Here is a 22271-nt window from a genome sequence, read left to right as displayed (position 1 = left end):
GGCATTGAGAGTTCTCCCTTCACCCATTTGGCAAAGGAGCATTCCAGTGTGACAATGGAACGGGCTAGCGCACCCACACGGTAAGTTGCCAATTGCATCTCTAAGACAAGACCCGATGACACATACTTTAGCAAGGCTAAGGTGAGCTCTTGACTTGCCTCGTTTAGTGGTTGACAACCAATCGCACTTGCATGCTTCAGAAGTGCAAGATGAGCTTCCTTTAATTTCACCTAAGGTCTCCTTGTTATGATGATTCACTCACATAAAGAGACCTTTCATAGACTTGGGAGTGACAATTAACCATCCATCCATCCCTATAATTCTTGCATAATTGAATTATACGTACATAGTAAAGGAGATATTTCGAAGGCTTAAAGCAAGAAAATTACCTTAATAAAACCTTTTCCAACTTTGTTGGAGACGATTCCATGGTAAGAAGGCAGTTAACTAAACCATTTTGATTTAATCGCAATGCATGGTTTAAATCATAAACAATAAACCCATTTGTTGATCTACATGACGTGCAATGACATGCTGTTGTTGCAAATGCATAACTTGAACAATATACATCAGAACGCAAGGCCTAGTGATTGTCGGTGCTTATAAAACTGCCATAGCTTTGCAGTCTTAGTTTTCTGAATCCTATGAGCACGGAAGGCTCACCAAATTGAAGAGAAAAGTCTCTGCATTTCTCCCTGTTTTACTTTTCTTATCCTCAGTTTTACCCTCTCTTTCGTAAAAGTTCCTGCAAAAGAGAGAGGCTCACAAGTATCTCAAAAAGTTGCACAACAACACCTGCATAAAAGAGGCGAGAGTAAGGACAATCAAAAACAAAAGATGCACCAATCAACCATTCAATTCAAAAACCATAGCTACACAAAGGACCTTTTAAAGCAACTTTACGAGATAATTGATTCATTTGGTTGACTCTCTGCAAAAAGATGGTGGCAAGCTAACAAGCAGGATACTTCAGTCAAAAGCCAACACACACCGATTATTTCTTGTGCCATTTCTAGTCCATCAAAGATGAGAAGCTTGTAGTCGCCAGTAGTGTGGAAAGATCTGGAAACCTGCTCAGACACACCATGGCTCAAAGAGAGAAGAAAGAAGGAAAAAAAAAAAAGGCAACTCAGCTTCGGGCAGATTAAAAAAACCTAGAGCGAGCTGATCACAAAATAATTGCCCAATCCAAAAGTACGCCCAATATTTGGTGAACAAAAGTATCATGCTTCAGGGTGCATCCTCCACACACCTTAGTGTAGAACTGGCCCGATAGGAGGGGTATAAAAGATAAGATGAGAGTGGCACAAGTAGTGAACAGGAAGAATTGCAAGAATTTTGAAGAGGTTCGCCTCAACCCTTAGAAAAGCCAAAATATGATATTAAAAAGATAGTCAAATGGACCCAAGAATCATGCAAAACATAAGGAAAGTGAGAACAACCCCCCTCGCTGCTAAATGTACAATGGTTGTCCGTTTGTATACAGTAGCTCTAAAAGGCTAAAGTACTTGCCTTTATATCACAATACATACCTACGGTCCCACTCAGAATTGCAGCCCCTCCAAAAGTGCAACCGGCAATGGTGGAGTTAATTATTTCCTTCCCATTCATAGCCATCAAAACGACTTGAACTGCTTTAACAAGGTGAAAAACAGTCTGCAAGATTCCAAAACCCCCCCCAAAAAAAAAAAAAAAAAAAAAAAGATTATTAGCACTGCGTAGCAAAGCTCTATCTTAACATAAAAGAGTCAGAAAGTTTAACTTAACACAAAGTGAACACAGTGCCCCAATTGAGCGGATCAAAAGTTTCTGATTGAGTAAAGAATAAAATAATAACTACATCCATGAATTCTTTGTTGGGAATCAAGGTCTTTTTTTTTTCCGTACACACCCGGGGCCCACTCAAGTGGGTGGAGCCGATTTCCCCTTACAACAATTAGCCAATTATCATGGTCGGGCAAGGGCCACGTACCATCGGGCAAGAGCCACGAATTAGGCATCCCCCATGACCACCGCGATGAGTCGAGCGCTGGAACAGGGGAGGGGTCTTGTATGTACCCTCCTATCTCGGGTGACCCGAGGAGGAGGAGTCACTCGAGTGTTCAAGGGGCAAGAGCCCGAGCAACCAAACACATCAAGCGAGCATAGGTGTCCCTTTATAACGTGAGAGAGCCTAGTGGGACTTGAACTCATAACCTAGAGGTTACAAGTCACAAGCTTTGACCACTACACTAACTCAGTTGGGACTGGGAATCAAGGTCTTACCTGTGTGTAGATCCACTCTGATGAGTGTGGTAGTTTTTGTGTGTGAACCACCTCTTAGAGGGGTATCAATAATATCTAGATATTTGTGGCCAACCTTTGCAACCTATAAAGGTACTTGTACTTCATTGAATTAATCAAGCCATTATCACATCATTCAGGCGTGTACTCCACTCTCTCTCTAGGAGCTTTGTTCTCTCTCTTCTCTCTCTATCCTTTTGCACGCTCACTCCTATGAGTTGAAGATCTTCCAACCACCATAGTTGCAGCTCTACCATTAACTTCAACATGGTATCAGAGCCATGCACCTCATAAACATGTAGCTGCCCAACCAAGCACCACGCTGCCCGCCTTACTGCCATAAGCCCAGTCAGCGATCAGCGCCACCTTACTGCTCTCCGTTTGCCTTGATGCCTCACAGCCCAGAACCTACAGCACAGGTCTAATCAACATCACCAACCTTGCTACCATGTGTCGTTATGGGCTCGTCCTTTTACTTGGCAGCATGTTGTGTATACACACCTAAGCCCTAGCTGCAACTCCTTTGGCCAAACTTGCCTCCCTTGCGTTACTCCCACCACTTTGGATACCTACTACCTCACCTATCCACGTGTCCCTTTTCTTGTTTGCATGCTACCACCTGCAATCGTGAGCCTTCTTCTATATAACCGATCCCGAGGTTTTTGAACACACTTGGACAAATAATGCAATTAAAACACTTAAGGAAAAGCCACAACACCAAATCCAAGAGCATACACTTAAAACACAGTGACATCTTAGTGGGGCCAAAATGGGCCGAAACCCCCAAACACTCCCACCCCCCACCCCCCTACCCCACCCCCCCCTTTGGAATAATATATAAATTCCATTGCCAAGGAGTAATTCAACAGCACAAGCATAAGGACCGTCTTTGTAATCCAAGGCCTGAGTCCTATTAACCCACAAGGATGTCCACGGTGCCCAGAACCCAATATCTAGATAGCCTCTCTTCTCAAAGCTTGTCCAAAAGTCCATGAAGCCTCATAAATCAGTAAAATACTGATAAATGCCAATGAATTCCTGTAAATTCCGAAAATGGTGACATCAACCCCCCCCCCCCCCCCCCCCCCCCCCCCCCTCAACACAGTTGTCCTCAACCATAAGTGGAGTCATATAGTCCATAACTTCCTGTACAATCTAGAATTCCAAAACCATCAAGTCCTAAATATTACACTTTCAATGCAAAATGAAATCTCCACAACATAAATCCATTTTTCCAAAATATATATATATATAGGAATCCATGATACCAATCCCTAAACCTATAGATGGATCCATATTCCCAAGAAACAAATCCATGATAGGCTTGTTAGCTACACTCTCAAGAAGTCTCTGGTGTGAACATGATCTATCCACAGGCACTTTTTACCATGACTGGACAAGGGTTTTTTCCTGTGGGAACACACTCCAGTGTGTTAGCCTTTTAGGCATCGTGATATCTCACTCACGATTTTTCTTTGTTTGAGCTGTGTGTGTGTGTGTGTGTGTGTGTGTGTGTGTGTGTGTGTGTGTTTGCCGAGCCTCCCCCATCCAACATTGGCATCACAGCTGGCATGCTCCTCGCCTATTGCAGCTACGCGCCATCGCCCTGCTACACTCCATATAGATCTGCGCCGCCTTGCTATAGTTCGTTCAATCCTGCAACTATTGTCCTGCGCCGCCCCGCACCAACTTCCCTACGCCACCCTGCACCACCCCGCACTAGCCACCCAACAAACTGCCAGCGCCGCCGCCTCCACTCACTGCTCCACATTTTTGCCTACAACAAAAGACTCGGCCAGTATTGAATTAGTGAATCCCCAAAGCAATTTTTTGATTTGGGCAACTCCCCCTCCTCTGCCCTAGCAACGCCCATCCACCAGCTGAGCCGCCAGTTCCACCCGCCACTGCAGAGCCCATTTTTGGAAGTCAAATTTTTTTTTTTGTTCCTGCACGGGTGTATCCCTCGTCGTTTTCCGAGTCTCCCAAGCCAGAATCGAAGCCTATTTAGGCCATCAAAACCCTTCTGCAAATTTTCAGCTTTTCCAAAAACAGAGCTGAATTGAGCCCTGGGTTGAATCCGGCATTCCTCGTGCTCTCTTTTCGTGCAATCGGCATCAACATACGACATTCCGACACCCATCACTGGGGTCTTTTTTGGTCATCAAGCCTCTATTCAGATACCTTCTCTATCCTTACACTCTGTCATTTCAATACACTTGTAGATCCTTGTCATCAGTGGGTCATTGGGCATCTCAAAAGGCTTCTCGTTTAGATCCTCCTGCGTCAAAAGAGGGTGGGGACAAGAGGAAACGGTGTAACTATTGCAAAAAACCTCGACATGTCATTGAAGAATGCAAAAAATGTATTGCGAGTGAGCAAAAGAAAAAGCAACAAGGTTTGGCTCCTACCACAGATGACATTAAGGAAGAGGTCAACTTGGGCCATGATGGTTATGCAATGTAGATAGTCCAGCCACATCCCTGGGTGCTTGATCCCGTCTAGCCTCATCAATGTATGAGCCTAAAACAGGATTTACTGAATTTTTATAAAGAAGGTATTCTACTCCTCCATCAAACATCCATGAGAATAGGTCATTTCTTCCTTCCTCTTTTAAGTCAATTTCATCCCTACTGTGTTCTGAAACAATTTCGAGCACATTTAGTCATTTGGTTTCCTTCGTGAGATTCTGCCTAGGATAGACCGTTTCAACTGCCCAACTAGCTGGTAGCCGTTCGTCAATCATATTCTGATATTCCCGGACTAAAGCTTGTGCAGCCTCAAACTTTTCAATCTCTTTCTGGGCATTTGTTATCACTTTCGGCTATTACAATTTACTAGGGCAAGCCTAGTGGTCAGATTTAGGGATGACAGGTATACTGTGCATGACAGAAGTGATGGTGAGGTTACTGTTGCTTCAAGCACACTATGCCATGGTTTGTACATGCTTGATTCTTATGAAAGAGGTATGCATAATGCATATTCAATGGTTGCTACTAAAACCATGAGTGATGCGGAGCTTTCGCATGCCCACTTTGGTAAATTTCAGCAGTTTGTTACACCTTCAAAGACATGATATGGTGTCAGAGTTGCCACAGCTTGAGGCCCCAGTCAAGCATGTATGTGGGGTGTATTCTTGGCAAGATGTAAGGGGCATCATTCCCCAAAGACGGATGTATAAGAGCTGTCCAAAAATTACAGATTGTGCAAAGTGATTGATGTATGCGGTCTAATGAGGACACCATCTATTGGTGGTTACCTTTACTACAAGTTGTGTAAACATTGTGCAATGCACGGACTCCATGTCACATATGGACAACTTTGCTCTAATAATGCCCTTGCAGCTTTGTTTGTACTCTCTAAATCAGATACAAATTGTACAGCATTACGTGACATCTTTGCTCTAATAATGCCTTTGCAACTTTGTTTGTACTCTCCAAATCAAATACAAATTGTACAACATTATTTGGCCCCACATACTCCACTACCTCACTCCAAATTTCACAAAGAATAGGTGTTGTTTTTTGGCGCACAACACATTCTATGGACTTTATGTACAAAGCCTTGCCCTGGCATGATGCAAGGATACCTCCAAAGAGTGGCTGCGTACATCACTCCAACCATCTCCCATCAGAGATTGTTAGAATTGGGTTGCCACCAATGCATTGTGGTGGAGTGCGTGAAGAGCCAAGGAACTCGTGGAGTAATCCCACATGCGAATCGGGAGGGCTTCAATGGTGCTCTATATATAGCATAATGGCCATGGCTCGTACTACGTAGGTATCTTCCCCACCCGGTTTTTGTGTGGACGTGAGGGGGGCAGCTAGTGATGGGGATTGTTGCCTTGGTACGTAGGACTAGGGACCTCTAGGGAGACTCATGCAAGAACGCAACAGTGAAAGAATTCTAGTTAGCTATGGCGACGTCAACAAACTACTCCTAGCCGACTATTGAGTTGACAATCTTGTGACAAGAGTTGACCATCTGGCAAGGGGGGTTCACATGCATTGTTGGAGAGAAGGTGTTACAATTGGGTTGCCACCAATGCATTGAGGTGGAGTGCGTGAAGAGCCAAGGAACTCGTGGAGTAATCCCACATGCGAATCGGGGGGCTTGGATGGAGCTCTATATATAGCATAATGGGCATGGTTCGCAGGTATCTTCCCTACCCAGGTTTTGTGTGGACGTGAGGGGAGCAACTAGCGATGGGGATTGCAACCTTGCTATGATTGTTGTTGTTTGGTGGTGACACATGGGTTTCGATCAAAGATACCCCATAGATGTCCCATTTTTCTTTTCACAGGAACTAAGGCATCATTAATGCTAGAGACCTCATCTTGTAAAAGTCTCTCACGAAATGGTTTATTCCCACATTAATCACTACTAATATTTAACATTTCCCCCCATGATGAAAATGTGGCCCAGTGATCATTGACTAGGTTTGCTTTTTCTTCTAGCTGCTGCTTTTTGTCATCTTGGAGGTAGAAGTGGCAGAGTTTGAAGAGTGTTCATCAGCTTTCTGCTTTGCAAGTCTCTTCCGACACTCTTTAATGTAGAGCCTTGGCTTGTGGCAGTAATTACACTTTCCTTTCTTCTCCTTGGTGTCACCTTGTGACAAGTCGACTTTGCCTTTGTTCCTAGAGAAGAAGGCTTGGTCTCCTCTACTGGCATCACCCCTAGATCTGTTCTTCCTTGTCTACTCCTCATGGAGAAGTAATCCAACCAACTCTTCAAAGGAAATAGGATTACCTCCTCCTCTCATAGAGAGATTCAGAGAAGTACGGAAATTCTCATAGGACTCACGTAAGGATGGTGGTGACCAATTTCTTGTTATCAACTACCTCATCTATATTCAGCACCTATTCTTTTAGGTTTGTTACCTTGGTAAGGTGATCTGTGATGGAATCACCCTCGTTCCTGGTGAAGTTGTCCAACTCCTACATCAGGTACATGACTCATGCTTCATTACAAGACTCGAACATGGTCTTGAGAACCACCCAGGCAACTCTAGCACAATCTGCAGGATCGAATGTGAGGTATGATGAACCGCTTGACCGAGAGAGCGATCATGGACATTGCTTGGGCATCACGAGAATCCCACCTATATTGTTCTTCAATAGGAGGAGGAGGACCCTCTTGAATTCCAACAACCACCTGAATAATTGTTCTCGTTGTTGGTCATGTTAGTCCATGTCCGCCCGACCGTTTATGGTGTGAACCCTCTCTATCCCCGGACACTTTTTATCTTGACTAGACAGGAACACACTTTTGCGTGTGGGCACTTTACCCTATAGTACTTTAGTACTCATCCTTTGTACTTTCATTATATCATTATTGAGTACATCTTTTCCAGCACTCTTACGTTTTCCTATGCTTGAGCTTGTGTGTGTGTGTGTGTGCAAGCGAGCTGCCCGTATCAAAGCCTATCGGTTAGGGTTAGGGTTTCCCCCATTGCCCCTTGCTCTCCTTGCTTTGACCTATCGTGCACACTCCTCAGTGAACACGCACTCTCTCTCTCTACAGGGCGAGCTCTTCTCTCTCTGCTGCGTCCATACAACCTGTGACACCTGCTGCTGTGCCTACAGATACTGCTGCTGCTGTTCGTGCTCTTCCTGCTGCTGCTGCGCGCTGATTGCTGCGTGCTGTCACTGCTATTGCAGATTGTGCTGCTGCTGCGAAAACACTGATTGCTGCTTGCTGTTCGTGCTGCTGCAGATTTGCGGCTGCGTGTTGCCTCTTTTGCTGCCGCGAGTGCTGCATGCGCACATCGTGCTGCTTGGCCTAGTGATACTGCTGCAAGCGATTCTGAGTTGCTGCCCCTGCTCCTACTGCTGCTGTACAGCCTACACATTGCTGTACAGCACCTGAAGCCTCTTCAATCTCTGCAGAACCTGAAAACAATCAAATTGCAGCTCAATTGAGTGCATCAACTGCACATTGAGCATACATTTGCTCAACTTGACCTTCTGCAATAACTTCTCTCTTCTCGATTATATCAAAATCGATCAATTTATCTTCTAGAATTTGGGGGTTTTCTAAATTGAACCTGCAAGTGACTAGCTGAGATACATTGACATTGATTTTGTTGATTTCGTGTGCATTTACACTCAGAAATTTGGGGATTTTGCAAATATTGGTCAAAATTACAGGTTTTGCTTCAGGATTTATCAGAACAAGTGCTTCACAGGTGGATTTCTTAGACACTGGGGCACTTTCCCCAATTGTGTACAGCTGTAGGTACAAGGATTTACAGGCACGTTCACTTGGGCATTACAGCATTGGTACAAGTGACAAAAGCACATTTGGACACTTTAGCAACTTCACAGGAGCAAATTTACAGGTGCAGGTTCAAGATTAGCCTAATTGGCTGCCTAAAAATTGGGGCTTTTCTACATTGAGCCCATTTTTGCAGCATTCGACCCATTTACCTTTGATTTTGCCAGGATTTGCGCACTTGCAGCTCTTCGCTGATTGTGTTTTTCATGGCACATGTATACATTTGTGGTTTGCTACAGTATATGTATGCCATTGTGGAGATTTTGACAGATTTGCATTATCGTGCAGTACACTTGCAGATTTGGGGCTTGCGTTTATATTTCTTGTGGTGAAGGAGTTCCCTTGCAATCCATTAATTATCCTGCTATTTATCTCCTGCATTCTTACAGCTTTTCTGGGCATTGCCTACTCTTATGGTGACCTGTGACAGATTTGTTGTGTTGTCATGGCCAACAATAACAATGACCTCTTTGGCATGCTGTCTCAAGAGGACAAGCTCAATGGGGATAACTACCCTATGTGGGCTTATATGATGCATCGTCATGTATTGGTTGCCAAGAATGTATGGCTATATGTGCGTCGTCGTCCTACCCAATAGCAACGCACTTGGGATGCTAGGGATGCTCGGACCCATGCGTTGATTGCTCTCTCGTGCTGCAGGCACATCATTCCGCATATTCGTTCCTGCACCACCGCTAAGGATGCTTGGGATACCTTGGCGGAGTTGTGTTCAGGTCGCAATGAGGCTCGTGTAGCTTACCTTGGGGGCAAGCTTGAGACTGACCGCATGATTGAAGGTGACTCTATCGATCAGTACCTTACGCATGTGAAAGACCTTCGAGAGCAGCTCATTAACATTGATGAGGTCTTGACAGATGGTTATCTTGTTCAGACAGTCTTGCGTAATTTGCCAGACTCTTATCAGACATTTGGCACCACTTTGCGGTTGTTGGCTGGCAATGCACCTAATGCGGTCACTTTTGACAACCCTGTGACTCTCTTGCTCAATGAAGAGCAATCCGGTTCCAACAAGAACAACATGATGTCTATTGTGTCAGCAATGACTACTTCCTTTCGTGGGAATCGATCTGGGCCTAAACCTAGCCCATCGGATCCTCCCAAGACAGAGGACAAGCCTAAAAAGAAAAAGTGTTGTAATTATTGCAGAAAAAGTGGGCACACCATAGAGGAATGCAAAAAGCGTATTGAGATTGAAAAAAAGAAGAAGCTGGCATCTTCTTCCACAGGTGCAGATCAGGCCAATTTGGCTACACATGTATCAGCCTTGACCATTTCATCTTCATCACCTACAAAGATGTCTTTTGATGCCGTTGCTTTTGATGACTATGCTCTATCGTCAGCACGTCTTGGTATGCATTGTCTAGCAGATGCATTTTAGAGGGGGGGGTTTACTTGCCCACATGCAGTTGGTGATGCCTCATGGTCACTTATGCTTGTTAACCCTTATGCTTGTCTACGCTAGACGCTTTCTCTTATGTGATGTCTACTAGAGATGCCTTTTATGTTGTTTTCTCTTGCAGCGGGAATGTTTCTGTAGTGTTGACATTGTCACTTTCTCACATGTGATGTTTACTGGGAGTGCCTTCTAGATGTTTACTGGGAGTGCCTTCTACACACTTGGCCAGTGTTGGCTTGCCCTCATGGTTTTGACATGTCACATGTATATTATTCATTGTGGGATTATGCATCTTTACACTTGCCATACATGCCATTGATCATGGCATCCTTGAGAGTTTACCCAACACCTCATAGCATTGGCTGATGCCCGCCCTTGAGCCCCCACTTTTTCTCCCGATTTTCAGCTTTTCCCATTGCTGAATTTTTATTTTTATCAGCCCTACCATTGATGATTTTTCCTCATCAGACCCTCCATTGATAAGTTTCGCTCTTGCAACTTACATTGCGTGTCTCACAGGCATGACTTCTGGATCCTGTTGCCTTTACACATGTGTATATATGCTACATCTTCTTATATAACTAGATGAATCCAAAAATATGCCCAAATTCACCTTTTAGGAACGTGCATGTTATATACTCATGGTAGTCAACCCACAAGACTATATAACTATCAACTCCATTATGCATAGTATGCACTAGATACTACAACATCCCCACTAACGTCATTAGTGCCCACTAGTGGGTGTAAAACTCTGTATCAAGATATGCTCTCACACACGCACTCCACACACACACACACACACACACACGAGCATATATTCACACAAAGGCCTTCGTACTGAGTTTCTGTCAAACCTCCAGAGATGCAAGGCAGACTCAGCCATAATGAAGCCTAGCACTACAGGAAGTAGCAAATAGAAAGAATTAGTACAACAAATAAGTAGTTGATAGGGCAAATGCACCGCTAAAGATAGAAAGAATTAGCACAATATCAACTCGCCGCAACTCAGACGAAAACTTCACAATATGAAATCTACATGTCTGCTAATACGGTTGAACTATATACCTAGATGAATCCAAGAACATGCCCAAATTCACCTTTTAGGAATGTGCATAATGTGCATGTTATATACTCATGGTAGTCAACCCACAAGACTATATAACTATCAACTCCATTATGCATAGTATGGACTAGATACTATGACATCCCCACTAACGTCGTCACTGCCCAATAATGGGTGTAGAACTCTGTACCAAGATATGCTCTCATGCACGCACTCCACACACACACACACACACATAAGAGCATATATTCACACAAAGGCCTTCGTATTGAGTTTTTGTCAAACCTCCGGAGATGCAAGGTAGACTTAGCCATAATGAAGCCTAGCACTACGAGAAGTAGCAAATAGAAAGAATTAGTATAGCAAATAAGTAGTTGATAGGGCAAATGCACCACTAAAGATAGAAAGAATTACCACAATATCAACTGGCCGCAACTCGGACGAAAACTTCACAATGTGAAATCTGCATGACCGCTAATACGGCTGAATTATATACCTACATGAATTCAGGAACATGCCCAAATTCACCTTTCAAAAACGTGTATATTATATACTCGTGGTAGTCAACCCACAAGACTATATAACTATCAACTCCATTATGCATAGTATGGACTAGATACTACGACATCCCCACTAACATCATCAATGCCCAATAGTGGGTGTAGAACTCTGTATCAAGATATGCTCTCACACACGCACTCCACATACACACACACATAAGAGCATATGGCCTTCGTACTAAGTTTTTGTCAAACCTCCGAAGATGCAGAGCAAACTCAACCATAATGAAGCCCAGTACTACGGAAAGTAGCAAATAGAAAGAATTAGTACAGCACATAAGTAGTTGATAGGGCAAATGCACCGCTAAAGATAGAAAGAATTAGCACAATATCAACCGGCCGCAACTCGGACAAAAACTTCACAATGTGAAATCTGCATGTCCGCTAATACGACTGAATTATATACCTAGATGAATCCAAGAACATGCCCAAATTCACCTTTTAGGAACGTGCATGTTATATACTCATGGTAGTCAACATGCAAGACTATATAACTATCAACTTCATTATGCATAGTATGGACTAAATACTACGACATCCCCACTAACGTCATCAGTGCTCAATAGTGGGTGTAGAACTCTGTATCAAGATATGCTCTCAAACACGCACTCCACACACACACACACAAACACACACATAAGAGCATATATTCACACAAAGGCCTTTGTATTGAGTTCTGTCAAACCTCCGAAGATGCAGGGCAAACTCAGCCATAATGAATCCTAGCACTACGGGAAGTAGCAAATAGAGAGAATTAGTACAGCAAATAAGTAGTTGATGGGACAAATGCACCGCTAAAGATAGAAAGAATTAGCACAATATCAACTCGCCACAACTCGGATGAAAACTTCACAATGTGAAATTTGCATGTCCGCTAATACGGCTGAATTATATACCTACATGAATCCAGGAACATACCCAAATTCACCTTTTAGGAACGTGCATGCTATATACTCCTGGTAGTCAACCCACAAGACTATATAACTATCAACTCCATTATGGAGAGTATGGACTAGATACTACGACATCCCCACTAGCATCATCAGTGCCCAATAGTCGGTGTAGAACTCTGTATCAAGATATGCTCTCACACACGCACTCCACAGACACACACACACACACACACACACACACAAACATAAGAGCATATATTCACACAAAGACCTTCGTACTGAGTTTCTGTCAAACCTCCGGAGATGCAGGGCAGACTCAGCCATAAGGAAGCCTAGCACTATGGGAAGTAGCAAATAGAGAGAATTAATACAGCAAATAAGTAGTTGATAGGGCAAATGCACCGTTAAAGATAGAAAGAATTAGCACAATATCAACTGGCCACAACTCAGACGAAAACTTCATAATAAGAAATCTGCATGTCCGCTAATATGGCTGAATTATATACCTAGATGAATCCAAGAACATGCCCAAATTCACCTTTTAGGAACGTGCATGTTATATACTCATGGTAGTCGACCCACAAGACTATATAGCTATCAACTCCATTATGCATAGTATGGACTAGATACTACAACATCCCCACTAACGTCATCAGTGCCCACTAGTGGGTGTAAAACTCTATATCAAGATATGCTCTCACACACGCACTCCACACACACACACACACACACACACACACACGAGAGCATATATTCACACAAAGGCCTTCGTATTGAGTTTCTGTCAAACCTCCAAAGATGCAGGGCAAACTCAGCCATAATGAAGCCTAGCACTACGGGATGTAGCAAATAGAGAGAATTAGTACAGCAAATAAGTAGTTGATAGAGCAAATGCACCACTAAAGATAGAAAGAATTAGCAAAATATCAACTGGCCACAACTCGGACGAAAACTTCACAATGTGAAATCTCCATGTCCACTAATACCGCATACCTACATGAATCCAAGAACATGCCCAAATTCACCTTTTAGGAACGTGCATGTTATATACTCATGGTAGTTAACCCACAAGACTATATAACTATCAACTCCATTATGCATAGTATGGACTAGATACTACGACATCCCCATTAATTTCATCGGTGCCCAATAGTGGGTGTAGAACTCTATATCAAGATATGCTCTCACAAACGTACTCCACACACACACACACACACACATAAGATCATATATTCACACAGGCCTTCGTACTGAGTTTTTATCAGACCTTTGAAGATGCAGGGAGCCTCAACCACCATAATGAAGCCTAGCACTACGGGAAGTAGCAAATAGAAAGAATTAGTACAGCAATAAGTAGTTGATAGGACAAATGTACCGCTAAAGATAGAAAGAATTAGCACAGTATCAACTGACCGCAACTCGGACGAAAACTTCAAAATGTGAAATGTGCATGTCTGCTAATACGGCTGAATTATATACCTAGATGAATCGAGGAACATGCCCAAATTCACCTTTTAGGAACGTGCATGTTATATACTCATGGTAGTCAACCCACAAGACAATATAACTATCAACTCCATTATGCATAGTACGGACTAGATACTACGACATCGCCACTAACATCATCAGTGCCCAATAGTGGGTGTAGAACTCTGTACCAAGATATGCTCTTACACACGCACTCCACACACACACACACACACACACACATAAGAGCATATATTCACACAAAGGCCCTCATACTGAGTTTCTGTTAAACCTCTGGAGATGCAGGGCAGACTCAACCATAATGAAGCCTAGCACTACGAGAAGTAGCAAATAGAAAGAATTAGTACAGCAAAATAAGTAGTTGATAGGACAAATGCACCGCTAAAAATAGAAAGAATTCGCACAATATCAATTGGCCGCAACTCGGACGAAAACTTCACAATGTGAAATTTGCATGTCCGCTAATACGGCTGAATTATATACCTGCATGAATCCACGAACATGCCCAAATTCACCTTTTAGGAACGTGCATGTTATATACTCATGGTAGTCAACCCACAAGACTATATAACTATCAACTCCATTATGCATAGTATGGACTAGATACTACAACATCCCCACTAACGTCATCAATGCCCAATAGTGGGTGTAGAACTCTGTATCAAGATATGCTCTCACACGCACTCCACACACACACACACATAAGAGCATATATTCACACAAAGGCCTTCGTACTGAGTTTCTGTCAAACCTCCGGAGATGCAGGGCAGACTCGGCCATAATGAAGCCTAGCACTACGGGAAGTAGCAAATAGAGAGAATTAATACAGCAAATAAGTAGTTGATAGGGCAAATGCACCGCTAAAGATAGAAAGAATTAGCACAATATCAACTGGCCACAACTCAGACGAAAACTTCACAATGTGAAATCTACATGTCCGCTAATACGGCTGAATTATATACCTAGATGAATCCAAGAACATGCCCAAATTCACCTTTTAGGAACGTGCATGTTATATACTCATGGTAGTCAACCCACAAGACTATATAACTATCAACTCCATTATGCATAGTATGGACTAGATACTACGACATCCCCACTAACGTCATCAGTGCCCAATAGTGGGTGTAGAACTCTATATTAGTTACAAAGCTATGCTTTTCAAAGCATATGATAACAAGAAAGCAAAGCTATGCTTTACTCTCTTGTTATATCATTGATGTGGATTACATGCAGTTCAGTTTGGCATTTGGATGTTTGCCTTCAGGGAGGTATTATGTGATGCCTCTTGATTTGATGTAGTTAATGTCCACATGATCTTTGACATGCATTTCAGGTGATGCGTTTATGTACTACTATGCTTTAGCTTTAGCACTATGACATTGAGGTTTCTCATCTTCCCCGTCATATAGTGCTTGCTTTTCCCATTGGCACTGCAGTTTATCTTTGCCATCGTGATCACTCTTACTGTGGAGCACAGTACAAGGCTGCTTTCACAGCTTACGCACCTTGTACCCGTTCACATCTTTCACTTGAGGGGGGTTTGTTGGTCATGTTAGTGCATGTCCGCCCGGCCGTTTATGGTGTGAACCTTTTACCCTGACTGGACAAGGGTTTTTTCCCCCGTGGGAACACACTTTTGTGTGTGGGCACTTTGCCCTAGATTACTTTAGTACTCATTCTTTGTACTTTCATTATATCATTATAGAGTACACCTTTTCGAGCACTCACGTTTCTCTGTGCTTGAGCTTGTGTGTGTGCGTCTGTGTGCAGGCTAGCTGCCCTACTACCCAACACTCGCCCCACCTGTTGTGGATACTGCTGCCGAGAAAGGACAGGTTCATCCCCAATGTCAATCTCCCATAACCCCCTGGCTATTAATAAGCTTTTCATCATAAAGCTCCACAATGAATAATTAGAGCTGTCAAGACTTCCCTCATATTAAGAGACTAAGGTTATGAAAAAGGGGAGGAGAAGGGTGTGTGTGTGAAGGGACTTAAGGTCCACTAGCTCATCTATTTAAAGGTGGAGCTAGAGGGCATTTTGTATGGAGCAAGAAGCCTAGTTGTATTTGAGCAACTTAATAAGCAAGATATTTTCTTGTATTTTGTGAGTCTCTCTCCTCCACACAATAATCTAGCATGAGCACCACGAAATTCTAACATGGTATCAGAGCTTGGCAAGAGTAGGTCACTTTTGTGGTGTAGAATAGGTCAATTTTCTTATCTTTTCCTTTGATCCGAGGACAATCCCCAAATAAAAAATGCAAGCAAGGTGACTGTTAAATATTCATAGCGATTAGTGTGCGAATAAACCAGTGCTAGGTGGTTGTGTAAACTAGCACTGTAATATGAGTAGACTTAGGCTTTAAATAAAGCAGTTCCGATGTGTGTGAACAACTGGTAGTGTGTATGAGTTCTTTTTTGTGGGAACAACCTGTAAGTAGTGATGTGTGGCAAAGTGATACCTGGCATATGTGGTGGCAGCATATGCTTCACCTTTGTAAAGGGGGGTCTCTCCTATAAAAAGGACCTATTTCTATAATGCAAATATGCTTTGCCACACGACTCGTGTGTAATTAATTTCTTTCGTCTCCTTTTTAATCTTGTGCAATTGTGCTGATTATCTTGTTGGTCAACGTCTCTCTCTCTCTCTCTCTCTCTCCCCCGTCAACTATGCTCCTTGCACGCTCACCAGAAGGTACGAACTTTGGTATCAAAGCCGCTCACCACCTGCAAGAGCCTGTCGCCACCGATCCAAAGCCATGTACTGCGATCCAAGCTAATCTATGACCTCACTCCATAGCGACTTAATGACCACATGGGTTAGCCTTTTATAGGCTCCCCAAACACCAATTAAGCTTGCCGACCAGCAGTCGGCCTACAAAAAATACCCAATATTCTGGCCGACCAACAGTTGGCCCATATCTCTTGTAAACTACTGCCGACCACCATCAATGTCACCAGCCTAGACATTTTCCAATCTAAAAGGTGTCTAGTGGACTCCACGACGTCTAAATATTTGGAAAGTACAAGCTTTGGGAATGGGGGATTATCCTAGAATACAAAGGATCACACTCCTAAAATTTAGGAGGGTTACTATTTTTGGCCCGGAAGTTCTATTTCCATCATTACGTCTGGAATTGAACAAATGGGGGGACATGCCAAAGGTCTACCAGTTGGGATATTTTTAAAGGTAAAGATTATGGGAGAACACATCTGTTAGATTGGGACATGTGGCAAGAAAGTGGATCAAAGTGAGACAAGTGGCCTCACACATACTCGTCACTTCAGCTATTGTGTGGCTCTCCACTTGTCATTATAGCCTTCTCTTGCCATTTTAGCTCATGGGAGGCCCAAATCTATAAATTGGAGCCCTCTCTCTTCATTAAGAGTAGGCTCTCTTGCTGCAAGCTCTCTTCTACCATGTTGGTTGCTCGTATTCTTGTCTACCTCGCCTTATGGAGAGTCTCTACACTACTTCACTCCCCACTACAAAGGGTTTCTCTATTTCTTTAGCCTCTTCATGGCTGTTTGCATGCTATACGAGCTGAATCAACCATTGTACCTGCTGTACCAGCCATTCTACCTATTGTACCAGCTGAGTGGAGGGCTCTACCTGCTGTTTTCAGATTCTGTACCTGCTGTACCAGCCATTGTACATGCTGTACCGGCTGAGTGGAGGGCTGTACCTACTGTTTCAGATTCTGTAGCTACTATATCAGCTCTATTGGTGCTGCCCTGACCTGTTTCCTTTGCCTATGGTGCTGCCCAACTCGTTCATGGTGATGTATATGGTATATTATTTGCTTCAGTTGAGTTTTTCTCACATATGTCATCTTGAAGACCCATGGTGATGGGGAAGATCAGTACCCTCACAAGAAGAGCTGGTTTACACACATTCATGGTATTTAGGGGCTTCTTTTGATGATAGCCCGTGTGTATGGTCCAATGATGGTTGTATATGGATAATCCGGCATCTCCTGTGGGGAGAGTAAGGCCCTCAAAGCTTGTACATGATATTATTCTCCTTGGTAATAAAATACTCCAAAAGGGGGGAAAGGGTGAGAGGGGGGGGGGGGGGGCATTCTAACCTTTACGCGGTGTCAGCTATGCACATCTCTCTTTTCCAGTTTTGTGGATTAAGTGGCGTATGTGTTAAGGATGTAGCCAATTTCAATGTTTAATTGCATTAATGGTCAAGTGTTCTGCGAAACCCCTGCGCACCACATCCGGGAGGTTACATTAGTATCAGAGCATAGGCTTTCTATCAATGAGGAAGAGAAAAGATCTCAGGTGGGGACCAACGAGGAAATCTTAAAGAATATGGTGAGGAGATATTTCTTTTGGCCTCATGACCAACCTGGCAAAGAAAAGCTATACTTTGAGTTTGCAAAGTTGGTGCTTTTGCTATTTACTATGAAGTGTTTTTGATGTTCACTAATCTTTGTATAGCCATGCAAGGAAAAAGGTGTTGCTGTTTGCCTTGAGATGGTTTCAGGGAAACATTGTTTATGGCTCCCTTTATTTGGGATGCATTGGACTTATGGAACTCATGGTTCACATACCCTATGTAGTGTTCTCTTGTCCTACGTGCTCTCCTGAAGATTGTTTCTACCATGTGTGGGTGGAACAATAGAGAGCAGATGGAAGGAAACATGGGCACTTGAGAGGGTAGTGTAAGTTGGTGGCCGAAATGCCTACAAACTATTGGTGGCCCAAATGCCTATAAACTATGTGTAGCAAAAGTGTTTATGTAACACTAGGCTATCTATGTTTGCAAGTGATTGTTTTATCTTATTACTTGAGCCCACCTCTCATTCAAGGTGTGTGGTCAGAGTACCAACATGGAGTGCAAGTAGTAGAGTGGACATGACGCCTGGTTGGCAGGGGACTTATGTCTACTCCAAAGGTCATGTGGACCGACACTGTTACATGCACTAAGCTTGACCATGATAACGCACAATAGGGCCTTCTTTATACCTTTATGTGGTAAGAATCTTTAGCACCCAATTTAGAGAATAGAGAGAGAGAGAGAGAGAGAGAGAGAGAGAGAGAGAGGAGCATGAGAATGTAGAAGACGACACAGTATTGGGTCCCAAATACCCAGTGAAGGACCCACCCTGCAAGCAAGAGTATTTTATTTATATTATTCTTTGGAGAATGTTGTACAATGCTTGAGAAACAAGCGATGTGAATGCCCAATGCAAGGACGAGAAAGACCGTACGTCAGTTGAGTATCCACCTAGTTTGAGGCTCTGTTGAAGACTCTTCTGGCCACAGATGCAAGTCCAGATAGCGGCAGGACTACACATATGCTGGCTGAATGTGAAGAGGAGCTTCCTTGAATAGCATGGAGTCGACAGGATGTTGTAAGCTTCTGCACTTTACTGAATTACCTAAATGACTGAAGTGGGTCTGAGACCCAAGTATTTATATGGCCTCCTGGATGCATTTGGCTACCTGTAAGAGCTGTCAGCCTGCAGAATATTCCCCCACAACTGCATTTAATGCCATTCGGCTGCTGTATTATTCCAATCGGTTGCTGTAAATCACAATCGGTTCTTGTAAATCACACGCCTGGCAAATATGTCAGTCGGTTGCTTGTAGGGTGTTGGCCGATTGGTCCCCTAAGCCACAAGGGCTGGCCGACTGCATGGCAAGGGCTTGGATGCCCTTTGCAAGGCTAGCCCATGTTGGGCTACCTTGGGGTTGGCCTTAGGGCTGGCCCCTTCTATGTGCAATGAACCTAAACATGCATACACATGCATCTAAGGTTATGACAAATGCTCCTGTATGCTGAATCCTCCAAGTGGGTTAAGAGGACTGATACTTGACTGATCTCTAAGGCTCGGAGACCGACCTACGTAGCTCATGCTTAATAGTCCCTGGACTGAGGGCTCACAATGGGGTCACGGCATATGACATATATTCCTTAAAAAAAGGTGCTACTTCTGTACAAATGCTACACTGGTGATCATGCCAATGTGTCACTGTGTATCCCAGTGCAAGGTGCACGTGACATACGCTTTGTTGAAATCTACGCCGAGGGTCAATAGATTAGAATCTAGTATTATGGAGACTTATTTTGTCTTGCCCATTTATTTTGGGACATGATTATGATATTTGGACTTATGGGATTGTTTCGTCTCGCCCATTTATTTTGAGACATGATTATGGTATCTCGACTTATGGGACTGTTTTGTCTCGCCCATTTACCTGGGACATGGATTCTTTCAATTATATTGGATTTTTGAGACTATCTCGTCTCGCCTACTTGATGGGACATGAGTATATCTTGGATATATGGCTTGAAGCTTAAAGTTGCACACAACTTTTAAGAAGCTAGGAAGAATGTCACCAGCCCGAACATTTTCCAGTATGAAAGGGGTCTGGTGGACTCAAGGACGTCTAAATATTTGGAAAATACAAGCTTTGGGAATGGGGGATTATCCTAGAATACAAAGGATCACACTCCTAAAATTTAGGAGGGTTACTTTTTTTGGCCCGACTTCTTCGATGGAAATTCTGTTCGCATCATTACTTCTAGAATTGAGTAAATGGGGGGACATGCCAAAGAACATTTGACAGAAGGTCTACCAGTTGGGATATTTTTAAAGGTAAAGATTATGGGAGAACCCATCTCTTAGATGGGGACATGTGGCAAGAAAGTGGATCAAAGTGAGACAAGTGACCTCATACTTGTCACTTCAGCTATTGTGTGAGCTTCTCTTGCCATTTTAGCTCAAATCTATAAACTGGAGCCCTCTCTCTTCATTAAGAGTAGGCTCTCTTGCTACAAGCTCTCTTCTACCATGTTGGCTGCTCACATTCTTGTCTGCATCGCCTTATGGAGAGTCTCTACACTACTTGACTCGCCTCTACAGAGGGTTTCGTCCTTGGCGTGGAGCTAGTCTAACCCGTGTAAACGCTAACCTGATCTCATGGCCCCGTACTTGGCAATCGAGGGCCCGACAATGTCTGACTCTACCTACTTTAATCTTGTACATATCCCCAATCTGAGGATGAATGCATGTGACATCTCAATCTACTTCCACATGCCTCAAGCCCAGCATGAGGAGTCAGGCAACCCATCGCTCTAATTGACTGTCCCGGGTTCTGCTCTGTGTCCCATCAGATTGGACATCTTGTGATTGACAACAAATTTTAAAATTTTAATTGTGGTCAAAATTCGCCCGAAATTTATATATTATTTATTTATTTATTTATATAAACATTTCAAGAAATACCTGAGCCAATAAAAGCTTTTGTAGCTGAAGTTTCTTCTCTACAACCTTCTTGTACCCTGCAGCAAGCGCCAGGCCGGATTAGATCTCATCAGTTCAACTACCGGTAAATCGATCTGGTAATTTTAGGATAAAACAAGACTTACTGTTCTCTATCGTCATACGAAAGGGATGGTCTGTGCCATCAGTACCCGAAGGCCTCCTCGCAGGTGCAGATCGTGGGCGCATAGTTGTTGCACGCTAACGCTATCATCCAATCGCTGCTCTCATACATGTATCATGAAAATGATAATTTATTATTAATATATTAAAGACACCAAACCTTACGAAAACCTTTCAACCACCCTTAGTCCCATTTACTATTAGCATGTCACATACTAAGTCCCACATTTCATCTTCCTATACAAAAGAGGAACTTCCGGAAGCCCAGCTGCATACAAGTTAATAACACATTTGAGGTGCAGCCCTTGGGTGACTGCTCTTCAACGCCTTCTCCTTTAGTCCATATCTTGCCTTCTTCCCAATGGGTTCTCCACCAAAGCCAAGAAAATCTCTTCTAGATGCTTTTCTTTCAGATGCCATCTTCTAGTTCTTGGTCCAAATTTAGCTCTAACATCATCCCATGTATATACCTGCAAATACTCAAACACATTAGGATAACCCAGTGTGCATTAACATTTCATTGTCCCTTACCTAATCCCAGATTGTAATGCCTGGACAAAAATGTACACATTTGAACATAACTTCAGTGGCCTCTATTCCTTGATTAATCCCCTTACTAAATATCAACTCATTTCTAGAGACCCATACGACCCATAAGCAACAATATCTAATGATGCGAAATATCATATCAATCTCATCAGTCACCTTGTATACTCTTCCTCCCCCCAACAACCCTCTCACTCCTAAATTGTCTTCTACCCATCTACCTATTTTCCCCCAAAACCCCCTTAATGCTAGGCACTCCCAGAAAGCATGCTTCCCTTCTTTAATAGATGTTTTGCATCTGGTACATGTCCCAGCACTAAAGTTCTTTTGAAGAAGC

General features: G+C 43.2%; 1 protein-coding gene across 1 annotated transcript; it reads right to left on the bottom strand.

Moving 5' to 3' along the window:
• Positions 1-443: 443 nt before the first annotated feature.
• On the bottom strand, positions 444-21529 carry LOC147624910 (jagunal-like protein). The gene is made up of 6 exons (XM_086818157.1): positions 21373-21529; positions 21230-21285; positions 1533-1656; positions 1253-1359; positions 992-1070; positions 444-795 (listed from the first exon to the last, which is right to left on the bottom strand). Exons 1-6 carry the CDS (start codon positions 21452-21454, stop codon positions 722-724), a joined length of 522 nt encoding a protein of 173 aa, XP_086674283.1. The 5' UTR covers positions 21455-21529; the 3' UTR covers positions 444-721.
• Between the last annotated feature and the right edge of the window lie 742 nt (positions 21530-22271).

This window comes from Cibotium barometz, chromosome 24, assembly GCF_041138505.1.
Source record: "Cibotium barometz isolate CiBa-2024 chromosome 24, ASM4113850v1, whole genome shotgun sequence".
NCBI lineage: Eukaryota > Viridiplantae > Streptophyta > Polypodiopsida > Cyatheales > Cibotiaceae > Cibotium > Cibotium barometz.
Note: the sequence above shows the minus strand (reverse complement) of the source record. Positions and strands in the feature narration are given on the sequence as shown.

Bases quoted from the DNA above. Each gene is read 5' to 3' on its own strand.
- LOC147624910 (XM_086818157.1), bottom strand. From the start codon at position 21,454: ATGCGCCCACGATCTGCACCTGCGAGGAGGCCTTCGGGTACTGATGGC. The intron at 21,286-21,372 runs GTAAGTCTTGTT...CGCTTGCTGCAG, and splicing joins TCGTATGACGATAGAGAACA to GGTACAAGAAGGTTGTAGAG. The intron at 1,360-1,532 runs GTATGTATTGTG...GGCTTTTCTAAG, and splicing joins AATTCTGAGTGGGACCGTAG to GGTTGAGGCGAACCTCTTCA.